Source organism: Ictidomys tridecemlineatus, chromosome 10 (genome assembly GCF_052094955.1).
Source record: "Ictidomys tridecemlineatus isolate mIctTri1 chromosome 10, mIctTri1.hap1, whole genome shotgun sequence".
NCBI classification, from domain to species: domain Eukaryota; kingdom Metazoa; phylum Chordata; class Mammalia; order Rodentia; family Sciuridae; genus Ictidomys; species Ictidomys tridecemlineatus.
The window spans coordinates 107,180,499-107,193,890 of NC_135486.1; the positions used below are offsets into that span (position 1 = coordinate 107,180,499).

The window sequence follows — 13,392 nt, forward strand, 5'->3', positions numbered from 1 at the left end:
ATACTATTTATGTGTGTGGGGGATCCTATATTTCAAGGAAGTCGATGAAACTAATGGCTCAGGATTGGGATGGCAGAACAGGAGAATGGATGGCCAGGAGAACCTGGGTAGATGTAGGATGTCACCTGGGTCCCAGTTCTGGTGCTAGGTGGTAAATGAATCTGTGCTTATTAAATTATATGGTAATCAACGAAAATAAAAATGCTGTGCAATCTAGGTCAGAGATGATGGTATTAAAGGTCAGGGATAAAGCTCAGTGGTAAGTACAACAACTAGAACTTTCTTTAAGCAATGCAAACTATAGTTATTGAACATTTTTTAAAACAATTTTAAGCGATCTTTTTGTTATTGAACATTTTTAAGTTTTATTGGCATATAATTCAAATACCATAGAATTTATCAGTGGTTTCTAGTATATATTTAGAGTTATACAAATTTCCCTACAATCTAGTCAGTGACATTTAAAACATTAATGAAGAATTAAACAGGAGATTTAGTCACAAAAGAGAGGATTAGTGAACTGAAAAAAGGTCTGAATAATATATCTGGGGTTAAGCATAGAGAGGTAAAAAGATGGAGAAAAGAAGTTTAATTTAGAAAGAGAGAGAAAAAGGGACATTTCATGCAGTGTTTTTAAAATCCCATTCATGAAAATCAAGACCAACCTCCTCTTTAGTTTGGGAAGTATAACAGCCCAGGTGCACATTTTCCGAAATTCCAACTTGGATTTGAGAACTCTGATTTTATCACTGGCAACAAAGACTCTCTGTTGTTTTCCTTCAAGTGACCCAGTGTTTTATTCATTTCCTAGCAATGTCTGCCAAATACCCACATCTGCATAGCTTGTCCTTCTTTCAAATAACAGTGTTGGCTTAAAAAAAATAAAAGAGGCTCAACTCACAAGAGAGCCCTGCACAGGCCCCCACACCGCGTGGCTTGAGGGCAGTCTGTGTCTAAGAGGCCCAGGGCTTGGAGTGCGTGCCCCATGTAGTCACCACGGGTATTAGAAGAGCTTGTGTCCTAGGGAAGTATTGAATTAAGTTAAAATTTGCTACTGCTCCATCAAGGACATCTTAAGTGAAATCACACTTCTCGCAGAACATGAGCACGTGGAGGGATGAAGAACACTATTGTGAGTGCAGGTTGGCTGACCTGTCACTGCTTTTGCCCACCAGGGCAAATCTCAACGTCTAGGATGAGGGGCAAGATTTAAAAAAGTAAACACTTTGAACACTTCTAGCCATATGTGTTTGTGATCAAGCATTCACAGGAAGGTCTATGATATTGGTGCTAAAAGAAGATATGAAAACGTGCCAGCCCGTGGGTCCCTGGATCAGCCAGGGAGTCCAGAGCCACCAGGTGAGGGCAGGAGAGGGGGCAAAGGCACCACGGGACTTCCTTAGGGATGGGAAAGTGGCTGGGCTGCCTCTTCTCTCTCAGCCAGAGGACCAGCCCGGCTGGCGCTGGCCGGAGGAGTGCACGCCCTCTCCAGTCATCCCAGGGCACATCCCAAACGCATGGCTGAAGCTGTGTGCGCCATGCAAGGTAACATGCCATCTGCATTCTACACGTGAACACGACAAACGCAATACTCCAAACCGTGCAGGCGCAGTTTCCTCCGTCCCCGGCTTTCAGGGTGGCTGTCCTCACCGGGGCTAATCGGCACAGGTAGGCACGGTGAGGGCTTCTGAGACACACCCGTCCCGGAGTTCCTCTTAACCTGGCCGTGACCCCAGCTGGCGGGGAGGGTGGGATGAGCTGGGTCAGGAGGTCGTGGGCCGGGGCTGTAGCTTTGCAGGACCCTTTAGGTTAGGGCCGAGGGGCACCCGTGGGCGCAGAACCTCCCCGCCTAGACCTCCGCACCACCGGGAGTCTGGCGTCGAGGGTGGGGCCTGAAGGCCGCCTGGGCTGGCCAAGAGGCCCGTGGGAGGCAGCGCCACCTCGTGGCCGATGCTTTCCAGCGTCGGGCAGAGCCTGGGGCCACCACGGGCTCCTGGGCGGGGGCGGAGAAGGTGGTTCTGTGGCTTACACACTCAGTCCTGGGCCCAGCATTTTGAGAACGGCTGCCCGTGGCAGGTGGTGGGAGCCTGCAAAGGTGACAGCACTCCAGCTGTCCCCTGCTATGTCAAGACCTCATACTTGTGCCTTCAAGTTACTGAGGGAAATAAACAGGGAACCTGTCCATGTCCCGTTAATAACCGGGGACACACTGCTTCCTGTGGGTGATGGATTATTTTTTGTCAGGGTGCTGTGCAGTGGGCAGGGCTGGTGCAGTGGGCAGGGCAGGCCCTGCCTGTCTGGCCAAGCCATGTCCTGGGACTGGGCAGCAGCTCAGGGCAACTACTGCACTCCCTGGACGCTGTCCTCCTGTAGGGGTGCAGGAGGGAAGAGGGAAAAGAACCTGCAGCTACTCACACAAGCTTTTAAAGGTTTATTCGTACTGTATTTCTCACGCTGCCAAACTGTCCAGAAACAGGAACAATGGGGCAGGGTCTGCAGCTTCTAGCCGGCCCAGAGAAAGCGTGAGGCCACCAACTACAGAGGCAAGGGTCAGACACACCCCTGAGGCTGAGCCACCTGGCCACCTTCCTGTCCCAGGAGGTCTCCTGCTCCTCCCTGATTCCTCTTATCACCAAAGCCAGTGGCTTGGCCCTAATACCAGGCCGGCGAACCTCAGGCTCTAAATCTGCAGCTGACATCCATATGGTCAATGTCCCCTCACCCTGGCAGGAGGCTGGACTCCTTCTCCACCAGCCGGCTGACCATGTGCAGGGCCAGGGGCAGTGATGTATTGGTGTCACGGTGATAGCGAGGGTGGCACACTTCTGCACTAGGTGTGAACACGAACTGGGCCACGCTGGGCATCTTCAGCAGGTTCAGCAGCTCAGTGGCCCGGATGCGGATGGCTTCTGTATCCTCCTCACTGTGTGTGGAGCTGGAAGCTGGGCCCTGGGCCAAGGTCCTCATCTTTGACAGGAACAGAGAGACCCTGGGGACAAGGAGGTCCAAGCCTGTCAGCTGCAGTGTACCTTTCTTCATGGAGGGATCCAGACCCCTGATGCACATGGTGGCCTGGCTGTAGCCTGGCAGTGCCCACCCCGAGCCAGGACCCTGTGCAACACCAGGACAGACATCAGAAGTGTCTCTTCCCCATGGAAAGCAGGGTTTCCATCTTTCCACTCCCTAACCCAGTACCTGGGGATCAGGTCCTGGCTCCGGGAGGCCAGTTTGGTCAGTGTGGTCATGAGCACAGTGACAACCTGTGGTGGATGCCTGGGCTGGTCTGCTGAGGGGCGGGATTGGGTGACCTCAAACAGTAAGGCCTCCAAGGCTTCGAAGAATTTGTTGATCTGCTCCACGGTGCACCGCCTGTCGCAGGTCACTGACAGATACTCGCCGATGGCCCACACCTAAGCCCAGGACGGAGGCTTAGCCCCTACTGCAGACTCTCCTCTGTCAGCAGAGGGCGGGAGAGGCCAGGCCAGCTTACCACGCTGGTGAACACGCCTGCTCTGCTGTGGATGTTGCTCATGCTTCCCACGAACTCCAGGAGCTCTCTGGCCAGCTCCACTACCAGGGAGGGATTCCGCTGACACAGGGCCAGGAACTGAGAGCTCAGCACCCTGCTCGGAGAGCAAGATGTTCAGGCTCCATGCAGCTCTGCAACTCTCAGGCCTGCCCATTCATTCAGTCTAAGAGCCAGGAGGTGACCCTAGAGCCACGGGTGGCCAGGTGCAGGTAACTCCTCACCCAAAAATCAGAAGATGAGGATCCTCCCCACCCCTACAGGGCCTTTCGCCTCACTGGAGAGGTGACCAGGCCTGTGTTGTCCTCAGTCCTGGACTTGAGGGAGGCCTGTCAGGCCTTTAGGAAAAAAAATGACCCAAAGGGCAAGAGGATTGGGAAGGAGGACTTAAGCCGGCCCTGGAAACAGGCTTAGGGGAGGGAAGGACAAGAGAGCATTCTGGATTGGGGGCTGGGCTGGGGCAAGGCTGGGGGTGCACGTGGGGCTGCTGTGGGCATGGCAGGATTGAGGCTGCTGGGGACAGCCAGGAGGGGAGGGGAGATGAGCCTGGGGGCAGAGCTGCGGCAGTGGAAGTGGAGGGAGGGTCTGAGATGGGGTTGCTCAGTGTGGGACCTGCTCCCACCATGGGGTGAGGCCCACCTGTGCACGCGGGCCTCATACTGGGGGACCTGGTAAAGTGAGTCGCTTCTCTCCAGGAGCAGCAGTGCCAGCTGGGTGGTCAGGGCCCTGTCAGCAAACTGTGGGTCAAGAGCAAAACATGGACACACTGGACACCACTTTCTGGACATCCCAACAGCGAGAGGGGAAGACCCAGGAGCTGGAAGGGAGGCCCTTGTCCTTCCTTCTGAGTGGCCTCCCCCAGCACTCAGGACCATGCAGACAGAGTGAGGGGTGCGAGGGGAGCTGGGGGAGGGCTGACTGGGAGGGGGAAAAAAATCCCTGGCCCCAGGTGCCCTGGCAGGACCCCACTCCTGACCTGTGGCTCCCCCTGCAGGAGCCAGCCTGTGAGGCAGGGTGCAGTCTTGCTCAGCTGCAGCGGAGCCCAGGCTGCCCAGCCCGCATCTAGCCCCGTCGTGACCAGCCTGTCTCCAGGGGCCCCACCTGGGTTGAGCTCCCTGGGTGCAGCCAGTGGGAGCCACCAGCATGTAGGAAGCCTGGAGCTCCGGGACACACGGCTGGCTCTAGCTGGGGCCACCAGCCCCTCCAAGCCACTTAACCCTGCCCTGGGGACAGGGAACAGGACCTGGCTAGGGCTGTGGAGTGCATCCTCTCCATTTCTGACCCTTAGAGCAGCCAAAGAGTGCAGCAGGATAACCGTCTGCAGAGGTCACGGGCAGTGCCACAGTCCTTACACTGGGCCAGTGCCCCCGCTTGAGGCCCACGAGAATGGGGAACTGGACAGTGGGCTCACCTGGATCACAGCAGAGAAGAATGCCTGGAGCAGGGCGGGCACTGCCTCGGCACACTGGGCCACCCGGGCACAGCTGGCCATGGGCTGCAGCAGCTGGTGGAGCAGCGTCAGCCTGGGGACACAGTGGGGCCGCTCAGTGTCTCCAATGCCCCCCACCTGTGGAATTCCACAGGCACCAGGAAAGGACAGGACAGACACAGTGGTCGGTCACAGGGGGCCACCTGCCACTGTTCATGTCAGGCCCTGTCCCCATCACTGTCTGCTTGCTCTTCAGGACGACACCCACCGACAGGGCTCAGGGAAGCCCTGAGGTGTCAGCACACCCAGGAAAATGGGCCTGGCCGGCGGAGCCGCAGGGTCTGCTCGGGTTGCCCCCTCCCGGAGCATGCCAGGCCCCAGTGTCACCGTCTGTAAAGGGTGTGTTCACAGCACCAGCTCAGGGTTCTGGAATCTGAAGGAGCATGTCCAAGACTGGCTGTGCTTAGAGGCCACCCGGCGACGTGAGCTAGTCCTCTGCAGGGCTGGTGGCCACAGCTGTCTCCCAGGTCTGGGAGGAACACAGTCCCACGAGACAGGGAACACACAGGGCCCCACAGGGAGCACCACCCTGATGACAGTTGTCCGGTCACTGAGCCCCACCTCTCTGCGGAGCCACTGGCTTTGGTGCGCAGCAGGTGCTGGAAGAGACCCTGGCACTGCGGGTCGCGGAAGGCCTCCAGGCAGCCGGGAGTCCTGAGAGAGGCGTCCCACAGGGGCCTTTCAGATGGGGATGATGATGATCTGTGTGAAAGCAGAGAATACGAGGCCTGGCTAATACGGCTTCTGGCACCAGATTTGGTCCCTGGCGCCCGGGTCACCAATGATCAGAGAGATGTCACAGTAACATCAGTTTCTTGGGGTAACAGGGAAGGACCCTTGGGACTTGTGGGAGGTCCTCCCCGTGAACATGAAGACAGGCAGGAGGCTCAGGGGCTGCCCTGAGTGGGTGCTCAGCACAGCACAGCACAGCATAGCGTGGGGGCAGCTTTCCGGGGGGGGGGGGGGCGAGAGCTGGAGTGGTAATGGGGCCGAGGGGGCGGGGGGGGAGCAGGGTCCACCTGAGCTGCAGGTACAGGGCGGCGGTCAGGCAGGGCAGGTCCAACAGCGTGTGCAGCATCTCCACGGCTGTGCCGGCGTCCACCAGAGCCGGGAGGAGCCCTACAAACTCGGAGGTGAGGGGAGGGCTGTTCCATGCCAGGAACTGTGGGAACAAGAAGCTCAGCTGGAGGCAGCGGCTTTGCTCTCCCCAGGCGGGACCCGCCTCTGCCCCTCCTTTCACATTTTCTTGTTTTTGCTGCCAGTTTTGGTGCAACAATTAAATCAACTTTTTAACCACCTGTTAGGTTTTTTTTCTTAAGATAACTCTCTAAATGGATGTGAGAAGCCACCGGGCCTCTACACCTCGCCCTGTACCCCACATCTTGGGGCCCAGGACTGCATGCTGGGGACAGGCCCTGGACCCTGGCCCGTGTCCCCCTAGGACTACCGCACATGCCTTGAACAGGTTGGGGAAGCTTGACTTGAGGATGCCGAGGAGGTGAAGGTCGAACAGGGGAAGGTTGTCCCTGCAGAACCGGATGACCTCAAAGGCCAGCATGGGGTTGTGGAAGTGCTCAGAAGGGAGCCTGGAGAGCAGGTGCTGGTAGATGGCCTCTGAGCCCACGGCTGCCGCCTCCCCTGGAAGGCAACAGACCCGTCTGGGCAGGAAGGCCTGCTGCAGGCGCCGCTGCAGGCGCCTCTTCAGCGCCGTGTGGCGAGGCATCTCTGCTGCCCCTCGGGGCCCCTTGACATCTTGGCTGAATCTTGAGGCCAGCATAAGCCTCGAGCACACAGACTCCAGAGACGTCCCAGACAGGAAAATCCAGGAACCCCAGAGCGCCTCGGGAAGGTGCTGAATCCCAGCTTCTGGGTTCCATAGCCGCGATGTGGTAAAGACAGTTCTGAGCCTGACACGAAGCTGAGAATGTTTTGTTTCACTATTTAAAAAATAAAGGGAACCACCATCGGGGCCAACAGCCCCTGGAGAAAGTAATGCTCTATAACTGAGGACAGAAGGGCTGTCCTTTCATGCGGACTCTCCTCCCCAGCTTGGGGCTTACCGTGATTCAGGAAGAACTGGGCAAGGGGCAGCACTGCCCGTTCGCTGCCTGGGTCTGTGCCCAGTCGCGTGTGGAGAGCCTTCAGGCAGGAGAGGGTGCGGTACAGGAAGGAGGGGTCCTGGCGGCACAGCACGTCCAGGATCAGTATGGCTTCCACAAGGCACTGCAGGGACACCCAGGCCATGTCAGGGTGCTGAGCACTGCCACTGCCCCAGCCACCCCAGCCGGCCACTTACGGCTTTCTGCAGGTCCGCGTCTCCCTTTCGCAGGGCTCCTGGTAGGAAGGAAGTCAGCTCACCTCTGGCCCCGCCTTAAATAGCCCCGTGAGAAGGTGCCTGTGTTCTGCAAGCTCCAGGTGAGGACAGGGAATGGCTGGCTGGGAGAGGGCATGAGGTGGCGACCAGGGCCCACAGGGTGCAGGATGGGATGGGACGGGCCTGGCAGGGTCGCAGGCCTACAGGTTTGGTCACTGCAAGCTCATCCTCAGAAACAAGGAGGCCCCTGAGGCCGAGCAGCCTCCTTTGAGCAGCTCAGTGAAGACCTGCTGCCCTCAACCACACCTGGCAGGAGGGGAGCTGGGCTCGGGGGCAGTCCTGGGCATGGTCCAGGCAATGGCCTGAGGACTTACGTCTATTACTCTGCTCAATGAGACGCTGGCAGTATTCAAAGGCCGCCTCCCTCAGCCGCTCCCGTGGGGGCAGCAGGCGGGTGGCTGTGGAGGCAGCGGAGAGCACAGACAGGGTGGAGCCCTCCAGCTCTGACTTGTCATCTGTAGGAAGAGGGGCAGCTCAGCAGGACAGTGTGGCCCACGGTCAGTCATACTCAGCTGCCCCTGCATGGATGGGTAGGAGGAGGACACCTACTGGCCGGCCCAAGTAGCCACGTGGCCCCAGAGCCTGTGCACTGCACCTGGCAGCTTTCACCCCACACTGGCTGTAGGCACCTGTCTGGATGCCAGCTGTTTCACCGTCTATGAACCAGGGGTTTACTGAAGAGAAGGAATTCAGTGAGGCTGTCTCAACAACTGCATGGCTGTTGGCCATACATGAGCCCTCTCAGGCTTCTCTGGGCCATCACGAGAGTCACTGGCACATCTAAGAAGGGTCCCTAGTGCTGACTGAGGCCCTGGGGGAGGCTGATGGTCTGGGCCTCGTTTTCTGTTGTTCCCAGCTCAGCAGGCCTTGCTGCTGGCCTCCTGGACTGCCACACACCTGTGCCCCCCACCTCCCACCCGCATCTGAGGATCTGTGCACCTACCTCCTACCCTCGTCTGATCTTTGTCTCCCCCTGGCTCACCTGTGTCCAGGGTACTCGGGCCCTCGGGGCTTTTGTGCAGTAGCCATGCCCGCAGCATGGAGAAGGCCTGAACGTTCAGCCACTGGTCCTCTGTGAAGTGCTGGCCCGTGGAGAGCACCGTGAAGAAGTCCGAGGCCACTGCTCCATCAACCTCAGTGATGGGGCCTGGCTGGGGGAGGAAGGACAGGGGCTGGGGGTTCTCTGGGCCAGCTGGGTGCAGAGGCTGAGGCTGGGGAACAGCCGACAGGTTCACAAGCTACCCGGGAGGGCGGAGAGGACACTGCAGGTGGACGTGAACTCAAGCACGGCCCAGGGATGTCAGCCCCGAAGCCCACCCATCCTGACCCATCCCGACCCTACATCGGAGGTTGCCTACTTTTCCGGGTCCAAGCAGCAGCCACCTCATGACATGCAGACACACCACACGACCCCAGGGCAGACAGTGTCCTGCATCCTCTGGGTGTCAGTCCCACACAAACCTCCAGAGCCACACAGGCTAAAGGACTGTGGCCTCCTGACCCAGGGTCCCCAGTGGAGACAGCAATGAGGGATTCTCCCAGAGTCAATGGAAGGAGAGATGTTGATGGGAACCTCATGGTCAGCTGACTGTGGGGACACAGAACTCCCCAGAGGGGGCAGATTCTGTGATTTCAGTTCTGAGATCTCTAAGCAGCTTGGGCTCACCTGCCGGGCCCTGGGTGTGGAGAAGAAGCCCCCTGAGTGTGGGAGCCCTTGCTGGACACTGGCATGGCGGAGCCAATCCACAAGCCGCTTGCTGAGGAGGTCGGTCTGGTCTGTGGTGAGGGGTCCCATTGAGGAAAACAGTTAAACACTGCGGACGCCCAAGTCCCTCGTGATGCTGGTGGAAGTGGCTCAGGAAACAGGGCCCTACAGGGTGTGATCCAGGGAGCCTGTCGTGTTCCCCAGGGAACCCACCCCACCTCTTCCCACACCCCCCCATGGGAATGCTGGACAGATGGGCCAGGAGGGAAGACCCGAGTAGGTGCCTCAGGAATGGGCCTGTGTACCTTCCTGGAGGGTCCCTGGGGCAAGGCCCACCACCTTTGACAGGACAGGGAGGAGGTGCCTCAGGCTGGGCCCCTCGGGCTGCCGGCTCTCAAGGACTGTAAAGATGCGCTGGCCCACGCTTCTGACCTCCTGTCTTCGGTCACCCTTCAAAGCAAACAGGGCAGGTGCTGAGGTGCTGCCTCAGCCCTCATGCTGGAGTGAGACCCCCACATCAGAGGTCTACAGGAGGCTCTCTGAGGAAACTCCGTCCTTGTGAGCCCCTCCCTGATGTGACTCTTAGAAAAACACATCCCTGTATGGTTTGGGGCAGGGCCTCTGGGGCTGCCATGTGAACAGAGGTTCAGGGACCCAGTCTCCTCAGAGCCAGGTGGCAAGGAGCGGGCACCAGGTTGGATGCTCAGGGACAAGGAATCTGGGCCTGAGCTGCTGGTCACTACCATGAGTGGCTTACAAGGCTTCCTGTGGGCATGTGCACCCCAGGGGCTTCCTGACCTCCAAATGGCAAGGCCACCCAGGTTACGGAGGAGGCAGGTACAGTGGGTGGCACTTCAGGATGGCTCCTGGACAGCCATGCTCCTGGAAGCACAGGTCTGGCCTGCTCTGTCAGGCACGTCAGTCACCTCTCGGTGAAACTCCTCTGGGTAGTCCCTTCACGACAGCAAGGCCTCTGATCTGGAGACACCTGGAAAGCAGAATGCCACTGCTCCCCTGGTCACTAATGCTACCCGTACACGTGTGTAGTAATGTCGCCTAAGCAGCCCCGACTCCGTGGCCTGATCTAGCCTTCAAAGGAGTCCTGCGTGGCTCCTTCCCAAGGAAGAGAGGACACAGGCAGGAACCTGCCCTTTCTGGATGTATCTGAGCGCCAGGAGGTTTGGGGGGGGGGTGTTCACCAGCGGTAAAAGCTGCTGAAGGCAATGTGAACCGAACCAAGTAGCCCACCCAGTCTATTGGGCACAAGCAGGGTCACAGGCAGCTTGCTGTGCTCCCCCCAGGGCCCAGGACCACCAGAGGCAGGACATTCACCCTGAGTGGCAACAAGCTCGTTACCTGGGCTAGGAGCACAGATGCCACCAGACTCATCTGCCGGGTGTTTGGGGCACGATCACAGGATAGGGTCAGGCTGTCAGAGGGTGACATCTCTCTCAGAATGGCAGCACAGAGGACCTGGAGCTGCTCGGGGCACGTAGGCAAGCAGAGGGTGGCCTGCAGCAGGTCCACGCATGTCTTGTCCAGCCTGGAGGTTGAGACCCAGTGGGCAACACATCACACCCTCTGCAAGGGCACCCGGCACCCCCAACGAAGCTGGCCTGGGTCCATCTGGCAGGTGGACTGGATATTTTCCCATGAGGCCCTCTGGTGTTGGTTTTCAGGGACACAGAGGCTCAGACAGCGAGCACACCACCACCCTGCAGGACATACCAGGCTGCCTCAAGGGGCAGAAGCAGCTGCCTCACACTCACCTCCGGGGATACTTTGTGGCGGAGACAATGAGGAAGAGCCTCTGCAGGGCGTCCACAGCCGCTGGGCCCAGGTCCTCCCGCAGCAGCTTGATGACCCGGGAACAGAAGCCCTGCAGCTCCTCATCCTGGATCTCCCTGAGGAGGAAGGGCATCAGCAGCTTGCCTTGTGCCTGAGGACCCCGCGGTGCTGCCTGAGCAACGGCAGCAGCCCTCCCAGCCTGGGGGACAATCCCATGCAGTGCAGAAAGAGCAGGAAGCTGCAGGGGCGACGAACCGACCCTTCACGGATCTCCCTTGAGTGGAGATCCCTCGAGTGGAGACGCCACATGTAGCAGTTCTGTGCTTCCAGAAACAAAACTAAAACTGATTGACTTTAGGAGCTGCATTCAAATTCAAGGGCAAGTTTAGTTCAAGGAAAGCTTTTCAAAGGATGCTTCAGTGAGCCTCTCACTTCTGAAAACAAGGCCATGTAAAGCTTATAAGACAAGCCTGATTATAAGGTAGTCTGATATTAATTGGATTAATTTGAAAATATGTCAGCACTTGCAACAGGTGAGATTCCGGTCTCTCTTTTTAGTTTTCTATTCCAAACTAAAAGGCAAAAGGTGAAGGAGGTACTACAGACGGCACCACTGAGACCTGAGAAAAGCCCCTTCACCCTGACCCTCTCCTTGTGACCCCATGGCTGAAGACCCCACTGATGACCTCCTGACCAGTCCAAGCTCACACACTGAACCCATCCTGAACTTGTCACATATTTGAGCTGCTACCCTGGGGTGGCAGAGGTTCAGTGATGGTCTGGGGCCAAGGTCTTGGGTGGCTCTGGCTTTTTTCTGAAACTCACTGGATACATCCACTACTACCCCTTGTCCCTGTCTTGTTTCCCACTTAAGTCATTCAGTCATATTGTGGAACCTAAGTTAGAACAGGTACAGGCTGGACGAAGGGACATGGAAAGACAAGAGGACAAGCCCAGGTTTCTGTCTAACTGGGCTCATGTTGAGCCATAAACACTAAAGGAGACTGAGAAAGGAGCTTACCAGTTTGTCTTGCAATTTTAATGGGAGACTCTTTTCCAGAATGGTGGCGCTACTAGTCTCCAAATTTCAGGTTTCTTTCTTTGTGGTGCTGGGGATGGTACTCAGAGCCCCACAAGGCCTAGGAAGTGCTCTACTCCTGAGCTACAACCCCAGCCCCTCAGGCTTCTTCTTCTAAGGCCAACCTGCCCAGTCACTTCCAAATCCTGGTCCCTACCTCCTTTCTCCTTGTTTTGCCCCTTTATGTGGACCCTCTGCCTGAAACTTCCCACTCTGAGCTTCTGTTGCCACCTCCTCCCGGAGATGTCCCCCTCACAGAGGAGAGAGAACATGAACTTGAACAGAAAGCTGTTCTTTGCCTTTCATTCTACTGGTCCATGGCCCTGGACAGAATGAGTTGGGAATGAAGATGAGTGGGTTTGTTTCTCCTTGTGTCTGTGAGCAGGTGTGGGGAGGGATGCGGGTTTGTTTCATTCATTATCTAAACTCAAATGATCTACACATGCATCCACTACTGAAGGCAAGGTGAGCCACACTGGACTCATGGGGGTGACGATGTAGCACTTTCCCCAAGACATTTTCAATGGTTACTCTGACCAGAGTTTTGTCCTGTTCAGACTTCCAACCTTAACCTGCCTGCTTGACCTTGCTCCCTATAATTCCATGGACCTCAACGTTCCTAGAATTTCTCACCAATTTGTCCAACTTTGAATCCAAATTAGCTTTTTAAATGAAGATCTGGCTGCATTTTCTTCTTTTACTTTTTATGGTACTGGGGACTGAAGCTGGATTGTTTTTAATCACCGAGCCACATCCCCATCCCTTTTTAATTTGTTTGATACAGGGTCTCGCTAAATTGCTGAAGCTGGCCTCGAATTTGTGATCCTCCTGCCTCAGCCTCCCGAGGAGCTGGCGTGCGCCACAACGGCCAGCTTGCATTTTTCTTTGTTTTAAAAAGAGTAGCACCAGGTCGTGGGCTCGTTGGTTGGTAAAGAGGGGCTAGGTCTAGTCAGAGCCCAGAATCAGACTGAGCGCAGGGTGGCGAACAGTTCCTCAATCTGGCCGCATTTCCTCCGCACAACACTCGCGCGGCTTCCCCGCCCGAGGGGCGGTGAAGAGCTGCGGGTTCATCCCCGCGTCTGAACTCGAAGCCTCTCATTCCCCGCCTGTCGTGAGTGTGAGGCTTCCCGTCGCCCTCCGGTAGCTCGGCTCAGCGGTCGCCTCCGCGGCCCGCAGCCCGCAGCCCAGGAAGCTGCCCCGGCCCGGCCCCAATCTCCGGAGCCGGTCCGCCCGCGCTCCCGCAGATCGCCAGCACCTGGGCCTGGCGCGCCCCGCACCTGGCCTGGTGGATCAGGCTCTCCGCGGCCGCTGTGAACATCCCGCCGCTGCGAGGACGCCCAAACCCGCGCCAGTGCCGCAGGACTTCAGGGACTTCCGGGGCCCATCACGTGCCACGTCACGTACCACGTCACGTACCACGTCACGTACGGAG

General features: G+C 57.4%; 1 protein-coding gene across 4 annotated transcripts; it reads right to left on the minus strand.

The window, feature by feature from the left end:
- Positions 1-2,418: 2,418 nt before the first annotated feature.
- On the minus strand, positions 2,419-13,392 carry Ap5z1 (adaptor related protein complex 5 subunit zeta 1). 4 transcript variants are annotated; one of them, XM_005340049.5, is made up of 17 exons: positions 13,238-13,392; positions 10,864-10,998; positions 10,451-10,637; positions 9,400-9,544; positions 9,056-9,165; positions 8,372-8,540; positions 7,704-7,844; positions 7,312-7,349; positions 7,076-7,238; positions 6,472-6,653; positions 6,035-6,177; positions 5,577-5,717; positions 4,938-5,049; positions 4,166-4,263; positions 3,491-3,623; positions 3,196-3,410; positions 2,419-2,989 (listed from the first exon to the last, which is right to left on the minus strand). In XM_005340049.5, exons 1-17 carry the CDS (start codon positions 13,276-13,278, stop codon positions 2,719-2,721), a joined length of 2,424 nt encoding a protein of 807 aa, XP_005340106.2. In that variant the 5' UTR covers positions 13,279-13,392; the 3' UTR covers positions 2,419-2,718. The 4 variants fall into 4 exon arrangements, with proteins under 4 accessions (XP_005340106.2, XP_077879795.1, XP_077879796.1 ...); XM_078023669.1 differs by having other exon boundaries at positions 8,372-8,536; positions 9,056-9,259; XM_078023670.1 differs by lacking the exon at positions 13,238-13,392 and adding an exon at positions 11,904-13,223 and having other exon boundaries at positions 8,372-8,536; positions 9,056-9,259.